The sequence below is a fragment of the Siniperca chuatsi genome, linkage group LG17 (assembly GCF_020085105.1).
Source record: "Siniperca chuatsi isolate FFG_IHB_CAS linkage group LG17, ASM2008510v1, whole genome shotgun sequence".
In the NCBI taxonomy this organism is placed as follows: domain Eukaryota; kingdom Metazoa; phylum Chordata; class Actinopteri; order Centrarchiformes; family Sinipercidae; genus Siniperca; species Siniperca chuatsi.
Window position 1 is genome coordinate 1711061 of NC_058058.1, and position 23926 is coordinate 1734986.

General features: G+C 40.3%; 6 gene segments (V, D, J or C); 4 read left to right on the plus strand and 2 right to left on the minus strand.

Annotated features, from left to right (window-relative positions):
• Positions 1-93: 93 nt before the first annotated feature.
• LOC122864640 lies at positions 94-1688 on the minus strand. The segment is given in 2 exon segments: positions 94-581; positions 1570-1688. A coding segment is annotated over 1 exon segment (255 nt).
• Positions 1689-1813: 125 nt separating this feature from the next.
• LOC122864590 lies at positions 1814-2673 on the plus strand. The segment is given in 2 exon segments: positions 1814-2205; positions 2313-2673. Coding segments are annotated over 2 exon segments (429 nt in total).
• Positions 2674-4924: 2251 nt separating this feature from the next.
• Positions 4925-17526, plus strand: LOC122864582. The segment is given in 4 exon segments: positions 4925-5077; positions 5294-5591; positions 6818-6823; positions 17418-17526. Coding segments are annotated over 4 exon segments (450 nt in total).
• On the minus strand, positions 9677-11231 carry LOC122864638. The segment is given in 2 exon segments: positions 9677-10177; positions 11031-11231. A coding segment is annotated over 1 exon segment (258 nt).
• Positions 15952-16653, plus strand: LOC122864613. The segment is given in 2 exon segments: positions 15952-16111; positions 16328-16653. Coding segments are annotated over 2 exon segments (363 nt in total).
• A 1961-nt stretch (positions 17527-19487) lies between the features above and the next one.
• On the plus strand, positions 19488-20895 carry LOC122864605. The segment is given in 2 exon segments: positions 19488-19727; positions 19944-20895. Coding segments are annotated over 2 exon segments (372 nt in total).
• The last annotated feature ends 3031 nt before the right edge of the window (positions 20896-23926 follow it).

Consider the following 23926-nt stretch of genomic DNA (forward strand, 5'->3'; position numbering starts at 1 on the left):
ATACCAGAGAGAAGGATCAATCAAGTTGTGTTTTTTCTCATTAAGAAAGACTCAGAATCATCTGCTAATGTTATGAAAACTACAGAAGCAGAATTTATTTGATTAAAGATCTTTATTGTCTGGAAATATTGAAATGATCAACATTACAATAAAACTAGCAAACACAACTAAGAGAAAGAGAGAGACAGTTACAGAGTGCAGAGTGAGAGCAGTATCAGAGTTAAACCAGTAGCAGAGTCCCAGTGAGTCAGGTCAGGACTGGGGACACTGGTCTCTCCTCAGCGTCTCTGAGAGCGGAGTCTGGGAGCCCTGGGTGGCCTCACAGGTCACAGAGCCCACCTTCCTCCACTGGTCTGCAGGGAGCCTCAGGGTGCTGCTCCAGCTGTAGTGGCCGTCCTTCTCCAGCACCCCGGGGCTCCTGCTCTCCTCCCAGCTGCTGCTGCTGCTGCCGTCCACCTTCCAGGCCAGACTCCAGTCTGAGGGGAAGCCCTTGTTGGCCAGGCACATGAGCGTGGCCTTGCCCTGCTGCAGCTCCTCGCTGGAGGGGGGCAGCACCGTCAGGGTGGGGACGACTCGACCCACTGGAGGAGGAGACAGAGAGACAATATGAAGAAAGTTCATACAAAGAGGAAATAAACTCCACCCTGTTGGTTGCAGCAGAGGAGGCTGCTGGTTCAGGTGGTCTTCCTCAGACTGGATGAAACTGATCTTCCGTGTTTCACTTCCCTCTCTGAGCTCAGTAACCATGGCAACAGACAGGCATCACTGCTGAACCATGGCAACAGACATATTTCAGTACTAAAGATAAAAAGTTGAAAGCGGGAAACTCTTTTTTTTAGTTTAATTAACAAACTTAAACATCAGTGTTCAATAATTACACAATATGAAAAAAACTACAAACTATGTTCTTTCTGATTTTTCGGCCCAAACTCATAAGAGACGTTTGTTTTTTCTCCACTTTTAAGCAGACATCACTACTGAACCATGACTAAAGGCAGACTTCACTACTAACAAACATTTTAAGTGCTGAAATGCTTTTTCCAACTCGTAAAATGAATCCTACTAATACAGCATGTGGTTAAACCAGCTGCAGTGATACCGTGTTATTCATGGGTTATACTGAGGATGTGAATTAATCAGTCTGGGAGGAAGATTTTGTAAAACACTTGCAATGTTTCCAGATAAAACACTCACTAAATAAATACTTGGTTGATATCTTCAGCTTCAATTTGATATTTATTACATTTAAATCAATTAAAAACATTTTCTTTCAGTCAGTTTTGAAACTTTTTCTGAGGACAAAATTATGAATCAAAATATTGTCTTCAATAACTACCTGTACTTTTAAAATGATAAGAAAGTACAAACTGTCAAAATGAAAATGTGAAGTGTAACTAAAGAGTTTCTCCATCAGACAGAATTCTGCCTGCATTACAGTGAAGTAATGGTCACTGCAATAATATTACATTTCATCTATCAGCCAAAATATTCAGGTAAAGCTTGTTTTTATTAAGTAAAAAACTGAATAAATATTCAATTTGAGTTCATGTAGAAGTTAAAGGTACTTACAGTTAACATCCAGTCTGGTTCCTCCACCGAACGTGTACCACAGTGATACAAACTGATTGAGTCGCCGTACAAAAACCTCTCACTGCAGAGAGACACGGCTCTCTGACTTTGAACACAACAAACTCAACATCAACACTCCATGTTTTTAAAATAATTAACTATTTTATATTATATTGATCAAACAGGGACATCATTTTCAGAATTAATCACATTTGAATATATGTTTTTACCTTTATGTAAATGTGAAATTTTAATTATTTTAACATTAAATTAAACCAAAAGAATGACACTCTTAAAGAAAATGTATCTGCAGTCATCAAAACCAATCCACATGAAAATGATCACTGACACATTATTAATCAATACTCTGGTAAATGTATTGATCCATTGAGAAACAGCATCATCAGAGTAATCCAAGTCCCTGCTGGAGTCAGTCAGAGCATTTCCATAGAGAGCCACTTTGCATCAGCAGCACCATGCTCCAGTGCTCTGGGAGAGTTTATAGTCCTGAGAGTTGAACACTGGATGACTGACAGCTGTCCTTCATGACAACAGAAGCCACAGAAATCCTCCTCATCAAAAACATGACTTTGCTCTCCGTCCTCATCTGGACTCTCCTCTGCTGCTGCTTCACAGGTAAAGTCCAGAGAATCAAACTCCTCTCCTCTATGAACCTCCGTCCCTCTGAAATGAAGCCAATGAAACCATGACGCTGCTTTATGTTTTTGTCTCTGTATCCTCAGAGTCCAGAGGCCAGGTCACAGTGACTCAGCCTGGAGCAGTGAGCTCTGCTCTGGGAGGCTCCGTCTCCATCAGCTGTAGGGTCAACCCAAAAGTTTATGTAGGTTCTTTCAGTGGCAAACACTATTTGCACTGGTACCAACAGAAAGATGGAGAAGCTCCTAAACTTCTTATTGCCACGGCTAATGAGCTGCAGTCTGGAGTTCCAGGTCGTTTTACAGGCAGTGGATCAAACACTGACTTCACTCTGACCATCAGTGGAGTCCAGGCTGAAGATGCAGCAGTTTACTACTGTCAGAGTCGTCATTATATCAACAGGCAGTGGTTGTTCACACAGTGAAAAAGCGTCGTACAAAAACCTCCCTCAGTCAGACTGAACAGAAACTGAACTGCCTGCTGCAGCTGGAAGCTACTGCAGAGACTGATACAGTTCACTGAACACACACACACACACACACACACACACACACACACACACACACACACACACACACACCAGTCTTCCTCCTCAAGTTCAAACAGTCCTCCTCAACAACCTGAAAGTTTCCTCAAATGAAGAGAACAGTTCCAGTCAAGAAGCCCAATCAGACCATTAAAACCACAACAACAGCAGAGTCAGCTCCACTGATGTAGAGACACAAACCAGATTCACAACATGTGAAACATCAACGTCCACACATCACACTGAAATCTCAGGACCCTGAAGCTCCATATCTGCAATGCAACAAATGTTTTCTGTGGCAGAAACACTGACGCTTCATAAACATAATGTATTCTGTGCCACAATCCATACAGTACATGTCACTGAACAAACTGATTGTGTACCAAATGCCTCATATGTCCCCTCACACTTCATACTTATAATCCCATCGTAACGGCTGTCTGTGAATAGAACAGTGTTTAGTTTCAACTAAAGACCTGAGACCTGGATATTTCTCCAAGATTAGATCTTTTTAAGTCTGTGGAGATTGTTTTAATGGCATTCCAGGTGTTCACATTTGAATTCACTGCCACACCGACAGATTCAGTATGTGCCTGTCTGTACACAACTCCCCTTCAAGATTGAATTTTTTCCCTTTTAAATTGTAACATCTGCTTTAAAAGTTGTTTGTGCATTTACCACATGAGGCCTCAGTGGTTATGTCCCAACCCCCGGCTCTCAGTCCCTCAGTTCAGCCATTCCCACTTCCCCAGGCCCCTGCATTTCTATGGCTTTGTTCAGACTGCAGGCAAATCAGATTTGTTTCATCATCTCGCCCGCCAAACAATCAAGCTGTCAAGTCAGAACTCCTTCATCACACTTGACAGCGCACAGCATGGATTCTGCTCTGCTGCTCCATGGTTGTATTATAAGATCATCCATGAGCCGCTCTGACGCACTTCCGTCACTCTGGATTTGACGTCGTCGTGTTTCACGGTGTAAGTGACGCAAAACCCTCTTTGAAATCCACTTTGATCGGCCACAGCGTCCAGACTGAGACTCATCTGTAGAAATCCGATTGGAATCGCATTTCAAACCACCTCCAAATGTGGCTCGGATCAGCATTCGCAAAATCGCATTTCATTTTTCGCTGTCGAGACTTTCTGAAATCTATCTGGATACAATCTGCCAAAAAACAGATTTGGGCTGGCAGTCTGAACAAGGCCTGAGACTTTCCCACCTGACCCAGTCACCTGACTCCCACCTGCTCACCTGTGTCTCCTTTCTCCAATCACCCTGTCAGTACTAATACCTGGCCCTTCCCCAGTCAGTGCTGTCAGTGTTGCTATGTTGCTTCATGCCTTTGCCTCCCTGCATCTGCAACCTGCAACCTGCAGTCTTTACCTGAACCCTGATCTGTGCCTGCCTGCCTATTTGCCTGAACCCCTTTCCTGCCACATTCCTGTTCACCTGTTCCTCAGTTAATTCTGTTCGGACTTGCTACCCTGCCAGCAAGGTTTTTCATCTCCACTTTTTTCAATAAACTACTGAACTGTCCCTGTGCGCCTCGATTGTCTGAGTTTGAGTCCTCCTCCCTCTGCAGCCCGAATTCACCCCCAAGAAAGTTTGAGGTAAAGTGAAACCTTTACAGAGAATACATAGCATTTAAAAACTTTAAATGCCAGAGTGAAAATTTTAAATTTAGATTTAAAAAATATAATTGAAATGTTTGAAATAACAGGGATCAATGACAATGATGATGATGATAATGTTTAATGTGCTGTGTAAACACATGTGATACTTACTGCTGTACATACTGTAATGTACATATAACATTTCATATGCTGTGAGATATTGTAAATATGTTTTTCAAAGCTCAGGAGCCAGCCTGTGACCAAGAAGGTCCATATATAAACTCCACCTGATACAACAAAAATATCAATTACGTCAGCATGTCTACATCAAATTATTTACAATATATAAAACATAAAAACCTGAGGTATCACTTCGTATCAGTTAATATGGATGCAACCCAATGAGTCAACACAGAGAACCAATGTAAGGTGAAAGTAGTTGGTAGAGTTCTTTCATTTTCTGATACAGCTATAGACACTTTATCAGTCAGCTGTCCCAGCACGGAGGAGGAAACACCATGATATGTTGAGGACAGCTACAGTTCACTGACTCTGTGAGTTTGCATATCTGTCCTGCCTCTCTGCTCCCAGCCGTTAAGAGGCCAGTGTTGATCAGTGGCTGTCCAGGCCTTTCAGAGCCACTGACACGCCGGCAGCACAATGATGATGTCACTGATTCCACTGCTGGCCACCCTGGGGCTCCTTGTTCAGGGTGAGACTCTCTTCTGAAAACTTTGCTTCAGGATGCAACCAGGTTCACCACAATGATGTTCTGCTGTGATGGAGAAACACTGAAACGAGCAGCATTTACCTTCTTCCATCTATTCTCCATGTTAAAGAAATGAGACTCTTCTGTTTGGATGCTGATCATCTTTCTCCAAGCTGGATTTGTCTCAATAACCCTTCTCCTCTTTTTCATGTTTTCCAGGTTCATCAGGACAAATCATCCTGACTCAGTCTCCTGGATCTCAGTCTGTTGTTCCAGGACAGACTGTCTCTCTCAGATGTAAAACCAGTACGAGTGTTAGTAGCTACCTCAACTGGTACCTTCAGAAACCTGGAGAAGCTCCTAAACTCCTGATTTATCGAGCTACAAGCCGTCCGTCTGGAGTTCCAGGTCGTTTTAGTGGAAGTGGATCTGGGACTGACTTCACTCTGACCATCAGTGGAGTTCAGGCTGAAGATTCAGGAGTTTACTACTGTCAGCAGGGTTACAGCTCGTTCACACAGTGATACAACGTCGTACAAAAACCTCCCTCAGCTGGAGAGGAACTGATCTGACTCAACAGCTGCACTGAAACTAAAACATTAGAAGCTTCTCTGAAAGAAAACTCATGATTGTGTTAAAAAGTTATATTTTCATTGTGGAAATATTTTTCATTCAATTCAGCAGAGTATTTTATTATTACTGACTAACAGTGTTTGAGACATTACCACACTGTTACAGTTTACTCAAACACGGTTTTACAGCAAAGTTTCAATCAGGAAAAAAATGGTTCAACAAGGAATTGTAACACAAAACTCTGAATCATTTGTTCTGGAGAAAATGTTTAATCTTTGACTGATTATTGAGGCGACCTCTTTTTTCAGACTCACTGAGAATACTGAATTAGTCAAGAAGAAACAGGAATTTAACACAAAGCAGAGAATTCGAACTGAAGGATAAATAGGTTAATTAGCTGTTTAACACATTTAAGAAATACATGCAAACAACTAAAGCAACACTTTAAAACATTAATGTTCTCTTTAGACCCAAAACATTTTACACTATTGATGAAGCAGAGATATACACTCAGTGTCCACTTTTTTAGGTACACCTGTAAAGCCTAATGCAATCCAATAGAAGTTTTCTACCATAAAGTCAACTTCAGTTTCAAGTCATTTATTGTCATATACACAACAGTTACAGTGAAGCAGTCATTGGCAATTATCTTTTTTTTATATTGTTAGTTCTAAAATAAATAAATAGTGCAGAAGTTAAAATATAGGAATATAATATGATATATATATTCTACATAATATAATTCAATGAAATAAAATATAATACTGTGGTAGGCAGGTGTAGAGTAATGATCAAATTAATAAACTGTAATGTATGGGAAGATAAAAACAGGATTTTAGACAGGCAGTGCACTCATATACAGTGATGTGAAAAAGTGTTTGCCCCCTTCCTGATTTCTTTTTTTTTCCCCATGTTTGTCACACTTAAATGTTTCAGATCATCAAACAAATTGAAATATTAGTCAAAGATAACACAAGTAAACACAAAATGCAGTTTTTAAATGAAGGTTATTATTATTAAGGGAAAACAAAATCCAAACCTACATGGTCCTGTGTGAAAAAGTGATTGCCGCCTAAACCTAATAACTGGTTGCTCCACCCTTAGCAGCAACAACTGCAATCAAGCGTTTGCGATAACTTGCGATGAGTCTTTTACAGTGCTGTGGAGGAATTTTGGCTCACTCATCTTTGCAGAATTGTTGTAATTCAGCCACATTGGAGGGTTTTTGAGCATGAACTGCCTTTTTAAGGTCAGGCCACAGCATCTCAATAGGATTCAGGTCAGGACTTTGACTAGGCCACTCCAAAGTCTTCATTTTGTTCTTCTTCAGCCATTCAGAGGTGGACTTGCTGGTGTGTTTTGGATCATTCTCCTGCTGCAGAACCCAAGTTCGCTTCAGCTTGAGGTCACTAACAGATGGCCGGACATTCTCCTTCAGGAGTTTTTGGTAGACAGCAGAATTCATGGTTCCATTTATCACAGCAAGTCTTCCAGGTCCTGAAGCAGCAAAACAGCCCCAGACCATCACACTACCACCACCATATTTTACTGTTGGTATGATGTTCTTTTTCTGAAATGCGGTGTTTCTTTTACGCCAGATGTAATGGGACACACACCTTCCAAAAGTTCAACTTTTGTCTCGTCAGTCCACAGAGTATTTTCCCAAAAGTCTTGGCGATCATCAAGATGTTTTCTGGCAAAAATGAGACGAGCCTTAATGTCCTTTTTGCTCAGCAGTGGTTTTCGTCTTGGAACTCTGCCATGCAGGCCATTTTTGCCCAGTCTCTTTCTTATGGTGGAGTCATGAACACTGACCTTAACTGAGGCAAGTGAGGCCTGCAGTTCTTTGAATGTTGTTGTGGGGTCTTTTGTGACCTCTTGGATGAGTCGTTGCTGCGCTCTTGGGGTAATTTTGGTTGGCCGGCCACTCCTGGGAAGGCCCACCACTGTTCCATGCTTTCGCCATTTGTGGATAATGGCTCTCACTGTGGATCGCTGGAGTCCCAAAGCTTTAGATATGGCTTTATAACCTTTTCCAGTCTGATAGATCTCAATTACTTTCTTTCTCATTTGTTCCTGAATTTCTTTGGATCTCGGCATTATGTCTAGCTTTTGAAGATCTTTTGGTCTACTTCACTTTGTCAAGCAGGTCCTATTTAAGTGATTTCTTGATTGAGAACAGGTGGGGCAGTAATCAGGCCTGGGTGTGGCTAGAGAAATTTAACTCAGGTGTGATAAACCACAGTTAAGTTATGTTTTAATAGGAGGGGCAATCATGTTTTCACACAGGGCCATGTAGGTTTGGATTTTGTTTTCCCTTAATAATAACAACCTTCATTTAAAAACTGCATTTTGTGTTTCATTGTGTTATCTTTGACTAATATTTAAATTTGTTTGATGATCTGAAATATTTAAGTGTGACAAACATGCAAAAAAATAAGAAATCAGGAAGGGGGCAAACACTTTTTCACACCACTGTACATATATTCTGTGATGGTTACACAGGTAGTATAAATAAATATATAAATACAGGAAAAAGCTGAATGAGAGAGTGGAGAAACATATCAAATGCAGATGTTTCGGTGCACCAGGGCTCACTGAACTGTTTGGTGAGGATGAAAATCATGTGAATAAAATGCTCCGGCCTTTACAGTCACCAGATCTCAACCCAGTTTCACACCTGTGGAAGGTTTTGGACCAGCGTGTAAGACAACGCTCTCCACCACCATCTCCATACGACCAAATGATATAATATAAACTTTCATCTTCAGATCTGTGTAGTGACGTCTGTGACTGTCTCTGATGCTGTATGTCCTTTAGTTTGTGTTTCTCTCTACCTGCTGTACTCAGGTCTGTCTGATCTCAGTCAGATGACCTGATTAATAAAGGTTGTATATATAACTGAGGGAACATCTTGTGGAGGAGGTGTTCATCCCTCCAGTAGAGCTCCACAGACTTGGCAAGGAGCACTGAAGCTGTTCTGGAGACTTGTGGTGGCCTGACTCATACTAACACACTTCATGCTGCCTTTTCCTGTGGCTATATTTACTGACTCCATATTAACACACTTTTGTCATCTCTTTTATTTGTCTTTGCTGTTGTGCTGCCTTTACATGCTGTAAATATTTGACATACACACCGTGTCTTTTATGCTTGACATACTGCTTTTTATCAGATGTTTAAAATATTTTTCCTACTTATTTAAAAGAGATGATTCGATGATTAAGTTTTCCTAACATGTGATTTTGTTCCAAAGGTTTATTATTATAGACAAATCTGTAATGACTATAGCAGAATATAGTTTCAGTCATGAAGGCATTCATATCGAATGTGACAAAACATTTCGGACTTATACTTGTTACGGACAGAGCAGGCCGGAGACACCAAGATGAGACAGGTAGTATTTATTGCACACAAAGTAAACTGATAGAGTGTTGATGATAATGATACCGTCCTTCGACTGGTCGGGATGAAGCTCTGGGGTAGTGGAAAAACACACAGGAGACTGGAGATGCATGGGACCAGGATCAGGAGCTCAGGAGACGGAAAGACGTTTTGCAGATGTGAGGTTAGAGTCCATGACGCTGTGTAGACTGGACACTGTGATCTGTCTTATTCCAAACAAGACCAGACACTGACTGAGGTGATGGAGGTGGTTTTATACGGGAGTGAAGTGCAGATGAAGTGCAGGTGTGTGATTAGTGACAGGTGGATCAGATTAGTATTCTGGTGAGGGAGTGCGATGAGTGTGTGGGGTTGTGGAGCCTGGCCTGTCTGTGACAATACTACAACCATCACTGGTTTGGACTAATCAAACAATAGTGACGAGTTTTGTCTGACTGTATAAAGTCTCTTAATATGAAGTATGTATGGATATAAATTATGTAATGTTACTCATTCTTTCTAAAGTCATCATGGAGAAATTACAACATTTTGTGAGCTCAGTTTTGCTCTGGATTTCATACAGTCAGTGTTACCATTTAGAGAAACTCATTCAGCCACTTTGATATAAAAAATTAAACCAACTGATTTGATGAAAACGTCTTTATTATCTGGAAACACTGAAATAATATTGAAACATTGCAACAAGCTAGTAAATATTGTTATTGAAACATGTCAAATAAAAGAGAGAGACAGTTGCAGAGTGCAGAGTGAGAGCAGTATCAGAGTTAAACCAGTAGCAGAGTCCCAGTGAGTCAGGTCAGGACTGGGGACACTGGTCTCTCCTCAGCGTCTCTGAGAGCGGAGTCTGGGAGCCCTGGGTGGCCTCACAGGTCACAGAGCCCACCTTCCTCCACTGGTCTGCAGGGAGCCTCAGGGTGCTGCTCCAGCTGTAGTGGCCGTCCTTCTCCAGCACCCCGGGGCTCCTGCTCTCCTCCCAGCTGCTGCTGCTGCTGCTGCCGTCCACCTTCCAGGCCAGACTCCAGTCTGAGGGGAAGCCCTTGTTGGCCAGGCACATGAGCGTGGCCTTCCCCTGCTGCAGCTCCTCGCTGGAGGGGGGCAGCACCGTCAGGGTGGGACGGACATCACCTAGGAGACACCAATCAGCTTAGAGGACAGGGACCACACAGTTGTCAATCAAACACCAGCGACTTGGACACCTTTACTGTGTGAGAGTGGATTTTCTCCTTTAAGGAGTTTCTGTCAGCTGGTTTTTCTGCTCCACCAGTCACTCACTCACACATTGTTTCACTTCCCTTTAAGAAACCTCTCATGCATATCAGCACAGAAAGAGTCCTCATATGACCTGAAAGACATCAAACTACACTGGAAATAAAAGAACCATATTTTAAACTATAAAATACAAAAACACCTTTTTTTTATTATTTGGAGAAAACATTGAAATCCCCTTTTCAGTCATCTATGATTTCATTCAAAGTCCTGCTACATTTATACAAACATATTTACTGTCAAAACTGTCAAAAGGGCAAAAGTTAATCAGATGCACTTTTAAAGGACATTATTAGCCATAAATAACCGACGACCAGGTAAACTGTTCATCAGACAGATTTAAAAATACAAATAGCATCAGAGAATTGTCGACATTATTTCAAACTGAGGTTAAAAGACAATTTGAGCCATTTTAGAAGATCAGAGATTTGAACATATTTTTCTTCATTCACACTATTCAAAATATAAGTTTTACAGTTTAATTACTTTATTTTTCCTCCTGTTCAAACACATTTAAACATTTAAAGAGAAGTTCAGTAAAGCTGCTTTGAGTTCAACGTTGTGGTTAAAGAGGAGAAATAAACAATAAGATTGAGTCTTTAAAGTGATTTAGATCAGTCCAGTGGAAATTTATATCTACTACAAATGTTCAGACACAGAAATTAAAACCTAAACTGACGATACGATATTTAATATTCTAGCAGAAACTTACTTCCAACATCCAGTCTGGTTCCTCCACCAAAAGTCCACCACAGTGATACAAACTGATTGAGTCGTCGTACAAAAACCTCTCACTGCAGAGAGACACGGCTCTCTGACTTTGTCTGACAAAAGTCCTCAAGTTTCAACTTTAATCTAAAAATCGAAATGCACGACTTCTCTGCTCCAAGCAATTATAATCATTACATTCATGATTTAATTTATAATACAAAACTGCACTTTGGTTTTTTGAACAACACTGCATGACAAAATTTGGAAGTTAAGATATATAATCGCATATTTCAATTACTAGACAAAAAATATGATTGCAGAAATAAAAATGTTGCTCATGAATTAATGAAATACATCAAGAATTGAACTTACTTCCAACATACAGTCTGGTTCCTCCACTGAACGTGTACCACAGTGATACAAACTGATTGAGTCGCCGTACAAAAACCTCTCACTGCAGAGAGACACGGCTCTCTGACTTTGAACACAACAAACTCAACATAAACACTTCCTGTTTTTAAAAGAATTAACTATTTCATATTATATTGATCAAACACGGACATCATTTTCAGAATTAATCACATTTTAATATGTTTTTTCCTTCATGTAAATGTGAAATTTTAATTATTCTAGCATTAAATTAAACCAAAAAAATAACACTCTTAAAGAAAATGTATCTGCAGTCATCAAAACCAATCCACATGAAAATGATCACTGACACATTATCAATCAATACTCTGGTAAATGTATTGATCCATTGAGAAACAGCATCGTCAGAGTAATCCAAGTCCCTGCTGGAGTCAGTCAGAGCATTTCCATAGAGAGCCACTTTGCATCAGCAGCACCATGCTCCAGTGCTCTGGGAGAGTTTATAGTCCTGAGAGTTGAACACTGGATGACTGACAGCTGTCCTTCATGACAACAGAAGCCACAGAAATCCTCCTCATCAAAAACATGACTTTGCTCTTCCGTCCTCATCTGGACTCATCTGGACTCTCCTCTGCTTCACTCAGGGTGAGGAAAATCACTTTTCTGTGATGGTGAAAATCATTTGGAGTGTAGCTGAGTTTCACCCTCACCGTCTCATGTATGTGTTTTGTCTCTCTCTCCTCAGGGTCTGTTGGACAAAATGTTGTGACTGACTCAGCCAGCAGCCAAAGCAGTGCAGCTGGGTCAACGTGTCTCTATCGACTGTAAGGCCAGTCCAACAGTGTTCCTCACTACTCTGGTTCACAATATTTCCTAGCCTGGTACCAACAGAAAACTGGAGAAGCTCCTAAACTTCTGATCGATACACTAACATGAGACAGATCTTCTGGAATCCTCCTCCAGATTCAGTGGAAGTGGAGCAGGGAATGGAGTTGACTTCACTCTGACCATCAGTGGAGTCCAGGCTGAAGATGCAGCAGTTTACTACTGTCAGAGTTATCATTATATCAACAGTCAGGATGTGTTCACACAGTGAAAAAGCGTCGTACAAAAACCTCCCTCAGTCAGACTGAACAGAAACTGAACTGCCTGCTGCAGCTGGAAGCTACTGCAGAGACTGATACAGTTCACTGAGGACACACACACACACACACACATGTTTGTTTCACTGACCACGTGGGGGACAGTCACTAACATAATGCTTTCCCTAGCCCCTAACCCTAACCATAACCATAACCTAATTGTAACCTGTACCCTAAAACCAAGTCTTAACCCTCAAAAAGCCGTCTCTACCCACGGGGACCTCAGTTTCTGTCCCCACAGTGACCCCATGGGTTAGTGTGCGTTCAGGTTAAAGTCCCCACTGGGGTATAAAAACCAAGAAACACACAAATACCAGTTTTCCTCCTGAAGTTCAAACAGTCCACCTTAACAACCTGAAGAGACACAAACCAGATTCACAACATATGAAACATCAACGTCCACATATCACACTGAAATCTCAGGACCCTGAAGCTCCATATCTGCAATGCAACAAATGTTTTCTGTGGCAGAAACACTGACGCTTCATAAACATAATGTATTCTGTGCCACAATCCATACAGTACATGTCACTGAACAAACTGATTGTTTACCAAACGCCTCATATGTCCCCTCATACGTCATCACAACAGCTGTGTGTGAACAGAGAGACAGTTTTTGAACAAAAGAAAGTGTTTCGATTTAACCAACTAATGAGTTTGAGGCCTTGATGCTCCTCTGAGATTTGATCTTATTAAAAGTATGTATTGTTTTATATAACGCACTTATATACATTAGAATGGTATTTAAACAGTTCACACCTGATGTTACTGCCACACTGACAGATTCATTATGTGCCTGTGTGTCCAAAATGTGCACAGACATGGGTCAAAGACTCTGTAGAGGTACACAAGTCCTCTTCAAGGGTTTGGGTTTGTTTTCCCTCTAAATTGTAGAAATTGCATGAAAAGTTGTCCGTGCATTATTCTGTATTTTAGCTCAAATGAGGCCTCAGAGGAGGGATGGTGGTTGAGGTGAAGGGCATAGAGTTTGGTAGGGACGGTATGGACATGTCCCTACCAATATCCAGCGACTACTGAGACGTCCCTAGCAATAACTTTGCTACATGCCTCACAGTGGTTTGGTCCACTGCCTACCTATGTACCTTTTTTACCGCCAAAATATTTAATATGAATACCACTGAATCTTTTGTGGCAAACAAGGCTGTCTCTGCCCCCATGGGCGTTTTTAGACCCTTTGTAGGGGGGCTGAAGCACACCTAAATTTCATCTCATGCACTGTATGCTGGCAAATGGTTTAATGCTTTTCGTTGTATAAATATTTTGGCATATGAATACTGTGAGCCCCACAGCTAAGAAGGTGGGCGTTTGTGCTGTGAAATGGTGAAATATGGCTAAATTAGGGGGTGAGTAAGTGAGGAGCTGTCCATATTACTGAAACGGAGCGAGGAGATCGACAGACAGAACACGTCACTTAGTTCGGTTTCTTAGCCTGCTCACTTTTCGTGGTTGTAAATACTTTCTGTAGAAAGTCTCTGGTAATAGTTCCATGGTGTGAATAGTTGCTAGCTGAGATTATCGGCTAATGTTAGCTCTCTGAGCTAGTCTGCTTGCATTGCACACTTGACAGCTAACGAGCTAACTGATGCACTTTATTATTTTAATTAAAGTATTGTCACAATGTTTCCTATTCTTGTATATTTACAGTACGTGTATGGACAGAGATTGGAAGCACTGGAACCACCTTTCTCTGTTTTGATCTGTTTAAGATGCAGCATGATTTTGCAGAGGCAGTAAAGACGTTGGCTACGCTAAAGCCCTTTTTCAATTTCATATATAACCCTAAAGAAATGTCTGTATTTACACAGATGGATGTATGAATTTTTTTTTTCTACAAAACAGCCAGGTTCAGGTGAGAGAGTAAGGTCAAAATGATGTTACTTCTAGTAACACTTACTTCTGTATTTTCTAGCTGCATACAATATGTTTGTGTGTGATTGTCAGTGCAACGAGGGAGAGAGGAGGATGGAGAGAAAGAGGACAGAGAAAGAGAGAGAGGGAGAGAGCAGGAAGAACCAGGTGAAAAAGTGGACAGATAGTGAAGTTAGAATTGGATCTGTTCGGTCTCGTTAGGAGCTGAGCCCCACTAAAGGTCTGATCCTGGTTTGGACACATACAGTCGATGTTTTCACAGGTCCAGAATGTTGGACCCGATCTGCATTGGATGTATGGTAAACCTACCTGAATCTGAAATTCACCAATTACTTTTTTTAAAAGCGAGATCTGATCTGAAGGGGGCCCGAGCACAGCCAGACCTGACACGAATAGACCCTAATAGAGAGATAACACCAGCACCGGCAGCAGCATGATGAGCTATCAATTAACAAGAAGCTGTAATCAAAAAGAGCAGCAATACTTTAGACTAATTATAATGTCCTGAGTCAGAGAAGCTCATTTCTAAAATATTATATTTTTATATGCTTCAAAAACTAAATTATATAAATAATGAAAATCCTGTTTTCACCTCCTGGACCAGCAGAAAGACAGAAGATACATTTCTGTACCGAACCAAATCAAAGTAATAGTGATTAATAGTCAATTTTTAAATAAAGGTTACTGATTTCCTAGAATACTTTGTCTTGCTGTGATTATGACGCACTGCACAGCTGTTTATCATCTATACATAACAAGTAATTCCATGTCTCCTACTATTAACCAACCACAGCATGGAAAGTCTTAACAGCAAAGGACCCAGGATGGAGCCTGGGGGGACGCCAACATTATAATTGGCAGTAGCTGATGAATGTTGACCAAGTGAGACAACATCATGTCTGCCTGACAGATAAGGACTGAACCAGTTTAACACTGTGACACAGAAGGCAATATGTCTCTGCAGTCGATGTAGACGTTTACTGTAACTTTCTCTACTAATGACAGCAATTAAATACTAAATATATATTTGATAATTTCTTATAATCCATATTTAATCTCAGGTCTTTTACAACATTAATCATGTTTGGTCCAGTGTTGTGGAGTAAATAAGGAAAAATTAACTTTCTGTAAAATTACGTAAGTTGCTTAAAAAATAGTTTTCAGTTTCAATTACCTGAATGTGCACCTTCACTGTAGATTCTGCATGATTTGTAATGTAGCGTGTGACCGCTGTCTTGGCCTATTTATGTTGTCTGTATTGTCTTTATTGACCTAATGCTGTTTTCATGCTGCCCTCTTGGACAGATCTCTCTTGAAAGACAGTTTATCACAATAAGACGTTCACATGATTTAGTAAATGTTTAAGGAAAGATTTTCTTGACTTAAAAAGCTGAATATGTAAATACTACACAGCATCCTGAGTTTCATTTAATCAACATGAGGATGATTCAAACAGCCAGCTGTCCCAGCACTGAGGAGGAAACACCATGATATGTTGAGGACAGCTACAGTTCACTGACTCTGTGTGTTTGCATATCTGTCCTGCCTCTCTGCTCCCAGCCGTTAAGAGGCCAGTGTTGATCAGTGGCTGTCCAGGCCTTTCAGAGCCACTGACACGCCGGCAGCACAATGATGATGTCACTGATTCCACTGCTGGCCACCCTGGGGCTCCTTGTTCAGGGTGAGACTCTCTTCTGAAAACTTTGCTTCAGGATGCAACCAGGTTCACCACAATGATGTTCTGCTGTGATGGAGAAACACTGAAACGAGCAGCATTTACCTTCTTCCATCTATTCTCCATGTTAAAGAAATGAGACTCTTCTGTTTGGATGCTGATCATCTTTCTCCAAGCTGGATTTGTCTCAATAACCCTTCTCCTCTTTTTCATGTTTTCCAGGTTCATCAGGACAAATCATCGTGACTCAGTCTCCTGGATCTCAGTCTGTTGTTCCAGGACAGACTGTCTCTCTCAGATGTAAAACCAGTACGAGTGTTAGTGGCTGGCTCAACTGGTACCTTCAGAAACCTGGAGAAGCTCCTAAACCCCTGATTTATTTAGCTACAACCCGTCCGTCTGGAGTTCCAGGTCGTTTTAGTGGAAGTGGAAATGGACCGAGTGACTTCACTCTGACCATCAGTGGAGTTCAGGCTGAAGATTCAGGAGTTTACTACTGTCAGCAGGGTTACAGCATCCCGTTCACACAGTGATACAACGTCATACAAAAACCTCCCTCAGCTGGAGAGGAACTGATCTGACTCAACAGCTGCACTGAAACTAAAACAACAGAGGTTTACAAAAAAACATTTTTATCAATAATAATTCACTTTGAACATTGAAACACTAAATATACTGTATCTAACTAAAAGTTATACTTTTAATGCTTTCATTAAAGGTGCAATGTGTAAGAATGTAAGAGATTTAAGTTTAACTAAAATTATCAACAGAATGTGAAGAAATAACAGTTGTGACTTCATGTCAAAGACTTCTATGTATTGTGTTGCAGAGATATCTACCGAAGTTAGCATGCTAACCAGCTAACACCTATTTTCCTTATCAAACAGAAAAATACAACCGTACACCTTCTGAATTCAAGTTTCTCTCTTTTACTGAACTAAGACCAGCTTAACTGACTTGTTCGTTTATTCGCGACAATAACTCGACAGAAACAAAACCAAACTTACCCAAACCGTCTTGGTTAGTGTTTCCACTGTTCCAACAATCACCAACTCTGGTTTGGTCAAGATAAATCCTTAATTCACAGAGTTAAGGCCTTTGCACACCAAGTCCGGATTTTTCGTATGCTTTTTAAATCGGTCATTCGATCAAAATCATTCCGCACAGAAACCTCGCACACTGAGTCGATGCGTTTTATTTTTCTATTCGTTGCGAAAATTCACAATATGAGACAAAATGGAGTCGTCAAACAGTGAGGATGATTTTGTGGACATCTCACCTGCATCCTGACGCTGCTGTGCTTCTCTCTCACTGGAGGAACCTCCCAGGCTGCACCGCAGCTACCTGAAGGGCCTGCGCCGTCCTCATCCTCTACTCCACCCTCCTCCTCGTCATCAACCACCTGAATAATAATAATATAATAAAACTTTATTTATAGAGCACTTATCAAAACAAAGTACAAAGTGATTCACAACAAGAGAAATAAAATACCACAGTGAATGACGAGATATAAAGAAATAAAATACATAAAAGCAATAAAATAAACAGGCAGCTCAGGTAAAATCAGGATCTGCTTTCCGATAAAAATGTGTTTTGAGAAGAGATTTAAACGAAGACACTGACTGAGACAACCTCATTTCTTCGGGCAGGTTGTTCCAGAGCCTCGGGGCCCTGATGGCAAAAGCTCTGCCCCCCTTAGTTTCCATCCTGGACTCAGGAACAGACAGGAGACCCCTGCACAAAGATCTGAAACTACGTGAAGGGTCATAAGGGATTACAAAATATGTAATCTGGAGCCATGAAGAGCCTTAAAAGTAATCAATAAGATCTTAAAATCAATCCTAAAACAAACAGGGAGTCGATGTAAAGAGGGTAACACAGGTGTGACGTGGTCGAACCTCTCGGTCCTGGTTAACAGCCGAGCAGCTGAGTTCTGTACAGTCTGCAGTCGGGTCAAAGTTTTTAGATTAAGACGAGTGAACAGGCTGTTACAATAATCGAGGCGTGAGGAGATAAAAGCATGTACAACAGTTTCTGCATCACTAAGATTTAAAATAGATCGGATTTTTGCAATATTTCTGAGGTGATAAAAGAATGATTGGACAAGCTTAGTGATATGTTGCTCAAAGCATAAATTGCTTTGAAACAGGACACCAAGGTTTCTTGCAACAGGCTTGATATGTTGTGGCAGGTTACCAGTAGATGGCAGTATTTGTTTAGTGCTGTGTTGGGGACCAATAACAAGGATTTCAGTTTTATTCGAGTTGAGCTGAAGAACATTTATCGACATCCAGTGTTTTATGTCAGACAGGCAGTCCTGCAGAGAACTCAGCGTACTAAGGTCAGTGGGCTTGACAGGGAGGTACAACTGTGTGTCATCTGCATAACAATGAAAAAAATACCATGTCTGCAGATTACATCACCCAAAGGGAGCATATAAGGAGAACAGTATTGGTCCAGAATTGAATCTTGATATTACTATCTGACCTGTTGAAAGTGGGATCTGAGTTATGAAATGATACTGTGCCTTTGATGCGAAGAAACTCAAATATTTGAAGTTTTCGGAGTCTGTGTGTAAACGCGATTGGCACGTGAGGTTGTATTTCATTTTAATTCTAGATGTGCCTCATGATTGACATGTGGGTCACATTTTCAGGTTAGAAAATTCAGAATTCAGAATTCTGGATTAATCTGTAAAAAAAGTCACATCCCTGAGTATGAACACTTTAGGAATCAACTGTTCGTGTTTTACACATCAATTCAAGACGAGGACAGTCCATTGAATTAGAAATAAATTGTGTTAAGTCAAGTTATTTAATTTATAAATCACATTTTAAAACAACAAATGTTGACCATAGTTGCTGTATAGGTGACATAAAATACTTTTAGAAAATACATTTTAAAATCAATGAATACATGTCATACCAAAAATATGGTCTTTTTTAATACAATAATTATAATAAAGATAAATAAATATTTATTTTATTATTTGGGCGAACAGTGACGGAGCCTGATTAAAGCAAAGTGAAAATGAACTTCGTCCTGTTGGTGGCAGCAGAGGTTCAGGTGGTCTTCCTCAGATTGGACGAAACTGGTCTTGAAACTGGTTTCACTTCTGTCTCTGAGCTCAGTAACCACGGCAACAGACGGGCATCACCGATGAACCATGACAACAGAGAGGTTTCAGTACTAAAAGATAAAAGTGTCATGTTTTACTGTATTATACATTTTGATTACGAAGCAAAAGCTTCAGTTGTTGGTGGTTAAACATGTACAGTCAAATCAGTTAAAACGAGTCTCCGGATACAAAAAGAACAAATCAAGCTGGACTAAAATACTGAATCACATTCTATATATTGTTAGTTTCTGTTAATCAACATGAGGATGATTCAAACAGCCAGCTGTCCCAGCACTGAGGAGGAAACACCATGATATGTTGAGGACAGCTACAGTTCACTGACTCTGTGTGTTTGCATATCTGTCCTGCCTCTCTGCTCCCAGCCGTTAAGAGGCCAGTGTTGATCAGTGGCTGTCCAGGCCTTTCAGAGCCACTGACACGCCGGCAGCACAATGATGATGTCACTGATTCCACTGCTGGCCACCCTGGGGCTCCTTGTTCAGGGTGAGACTCTCTTCTGAAAACTTTGCTTCAGGATGCAACCAGGTTCACCACAATGATGTTCTGCTGTGATGGAGAAACACTGAAACGAGCAGCATTTACCTTCTTCCATCTATTCTCCATGTTAAAGAAATGAGACTCTTCTGTTTGGATGCTGATCATCTTTCTCCAAGCTGGATTTGTCTCAATAACCCTTCTCCTCTTTTTCATGTTTTCCAGGTTCATCAGGACAAATCATCCTGACTCAGTCTCCTGGATCTCAGTCTGTTGTTCCAGGACAGACTGTCTCTCTCAGATGTAAAACCAGTACGAGTGTTCATAGTGATGGTGTCAGCTACCTCCACTGGTACCTTCAGAAACCTGGAGAAGCTCCTAAACTCCTGATTTATTTAGCTACAACCCTTCACTCTGGAGTTCGAGGTCGTTTTAGTGGAAGTGGATTTGGGACTGACTTCACTCTGACCATCAGTGGAGTTCAGGCTGAAGATTCAGGAGTTTACTACTGTCAGCAGAGTAACAGCATCCCGTTCACACAGTGATACAACGTCGTACAAAAACCTCCCTCAGCTGGAGAGGAACTGATCTGACTCAACAGCTGCACTGAAACTAAAACATTAGAAGCTTCTCTAAAAGAAAACTCATGATTGTGTTAAAAAGTTATATTTTTATTTTGGAAATATTTTTCATACAATTCAGCAGAGTATTTTATTATTACTGACTAACAGTGTTTGAGACATTATCACACTGTTACAGTTTACTCAAACACGGTTTTACAGCAAAGTTTCAATCAGGAAAAAAATGGTTCAACAAGGAACTGTAACACAAAACTCTGAATCATTTGTTCTGGAGAAAATGTTTAATCTTTGACCGATTTGTTGACGCGACCTCTTTTTTCAGACTCACTGAGAATACTGAATTAGTCAAGAAGGAGCCAGAATTTAACACAAGTAAGCAGAGAATTCAAACTGAAGGATAAAAAGGTCAATTAGCTATTTAACACATTCAAGAAATGCATACAAACAACAAAACAACACTTTATAACAGTAATGTTCTCTTTAGACCCAAAACATTTTACATTATTGATGAAGCAGAGATATACACTCAGTGTCCACTTTATTAGGTACACCTGTATATCCTAATGTAATCCAATAGAAGCTTTCTACCATAAAGTCAACTTCAGTTTCAAGTCATTTATTGTCATATACACAACAATTAAAGTGAAGCAGTTATTGGCAATTCTTTTTTTTATATTGTTAGTTCTAAAATGAATAAATAGATAGTGCTGAAGTTAAAATATAGGAATATAATATATATATATATATATATATATATATATATATATATATATATATATATATTCTATATAATGTAATTCAATGAAATAAAATATAATACTGTGGTAGGCAGGTTTAGAGTAATGATAAAATGAATAAACTGTAATGTATGGGTAGATAAAAACAGGATTTTAGACAGGCAGTGGACTCATATACAGTGATATGAAAAAGTGTTTGCCCCATCCTGATTTCTTATTTTATTCACATGTTTGTCACAATTAAATATTTCAGATCACAAAAATTTTAATATTAGTCAAAGATAACACAAGTAAACACAAAATGCAGTTTTTAAATGGTTATTATTATTAAGGGAAAACAAAATCCAAACCTACATGGCCCTGTGTGAAAAAGTGATTGCCGCCTAAACCTAATAAGTGGTTGCTCCATCCTTAGCAGCAACAACTGCAATCAAGCGTTTGCAATAGCTTGCGATGAGTCTTTTACAGTGCTGTGGAGGAATTTTGGCCCACTCATCTTTGCAGAAATGTTGTAATTCAGCCACATTGGAGGGTTTTTGAGCATGAACTGCCTTTTTAAGGTCATGCCACAGCATCTCAATAGGATTCAGGTCAGGACTTTGACTAGGCCGCTCCAAAGTCTTCATTTTGTTCTTCTTCAGCCATTCAGAGGTGGACTTGCTGGTGTGTTTTGGATTATTGTCCTGCTGCAGAACCCAAGTTCGCTTCAGCTTGAGGTCACGAACAGATGGCCGGACATTCTCCTTAAGGAGTTTTTGGTAGACGGCAGAATTCATGGTTCCATTTATCACAGCAAGTCTTCCAGGTCCTGAAGCAGAAAAACAGCCCCAGACCATCACACTACCACCACCATATTTTACTGTTGGTATGATGTTCTTTTTCTGAAATGCGGTGTTTCTTTTACGCCAGATGTAATGGGACACACACCTTCCAAAAGTTCAACTTTTGTCTCGTCAGTCCATAGAGTATTTTCCCAAAAGTCTTGGCGATCATCAAGATGTTTTCTGGCAAAAATCAGACGAGCCTTAATGTTGTTTTTGCTCAGCAGTGGTTTTCGTCTTGGAACTCTGCCATGCAGGCCATTTTTGCCCGGTCTCTTTCTTATGGTGGAGTCATGAACACTGACCTTAACTGAGGCAAGTGAGGCCTGCAGTTCTTTGGATGTTGTTGTGGGGTCTTTTGTGACCTCTTGGATGAGTCGTTGCTGCGCTCTTGGGGTAATTTTGGTTGGCCGGCCACTCCTGGCAAGGTCCACCACTCTTCCATGTTTTCGCAATTTGTGGGTAATGGCTCTCACTGTGGATTGCTGGAGTCCCAAAGCTTTAGAATTGGCTTTATAACCTTTTCCAGTCTGATAGATCTCAATTACTTTCTTTCTCATTTGTTCCTGAATTTTTTTGGATCTCTGCATTATGTCTAGCTTTTGAAGATCTTTTGGTCTACTTCACTTTGTCAAGCAGGTCCTATTTAAGTGATTTCTTGATTGAGAACAGGTGGGGCAGTAATCAGGCCTGGGTGTGGCTAGAGAAATTTAACTCAGGTGTGATAAACCACAGTTAAGTTATGTCTTAATAGGAGGGGCAATCACGTTTTCACACAGGGCCATGTAGGTTTGGATTTTGTTTTCCCTTAATAATAACAACCTTCATTTAAAAACTGCATTTTGTGTTTCCTTGTGTTATCTTTGACTAATATTTAAATTTGTTTGATGATCTGAAATATTTAAGTGTGACAAACATGCAAAAAAAATAAGAAATCAGGAAGGGGGCAAACACTTTTTCACACCACTGTACATATATTCTGTGATGGTTACACAGGTAGTATAAATAAATATATAAGTACAGGAAAAAGCTGAATGAGAGAGTGGAGAAACATATCAAATGCAGATGGTTCGGTGCACCAGGGCTCACTGAACGGTTTGGTGAGGATGAAAATGATGTGAATAACATGCTCCGGCCTTTACAGTCACCAGATCTCAACCCAGTTTCACACCTGTGGAAGGTTTTTGACCAGCGTGTATAACAACGCTCTCCACCACCATCTCCATTCGACCAAATGATATAATATAAACTTTCATCTTCAGATCTGTGTAGTGACATCTGTGACTGTCTCTGATGCTGTATATCCTTTTGTTTGTGTTTCTCTCTACCTGCTGTACTCAGGTCTGTCTGATTTCAGTCAGATGACCTGATTAATAAAGGTTGTATATATAACTGAGGGAACATCTTGTTGAGGAGGTGTTCATCCCTCCAGTAGAGCTCCACAGACTTGGCAAGGAGCACTGAAGCTGTTCTGGAGACTTGTGGTGGCCTGACTCCATACTAACACACTTCATGCTGCCTTTTCCTGTCAGTTGTCACCCATCTTTATTTATAGAAAAGGTTTCAGTCGTAGTCATCTGGACATAAGCACATAAGCACTGCCCTGCCCTCGAGCCAGGGCAGGGCTTATGTAACACAGAGTAGCTTAAATTTCCAGTTCCCGTCCAATTTTTTCACAATTGAGAATGACTTCCGGATGGGAGCCAAACATCTTGATTCTGAAAACAGTGTCCAGATGACTACGACTGAAACCTTTTCTACGATAGAACACTCCTGGACGAATGAGGGACTACACCGTCTTATTTTTATATATACTATATTTACTGTGTGTGTGTGTGTGTATATATATATATATATATATATATATATATATATATATATATATATATACACACATACATACTGTGATGTATGCAGGTATAAACGGTAGTAATACATATAATATATAAACGGGAGTTGTAAACAGTGATACATAGTAATATAATAGTAGTATAGTAATACTAAGTAATACTTTTATGATGCCTCTACTGTTCAGTTTGTTGACACTGTCAAAGAGATTTCAATTAAAT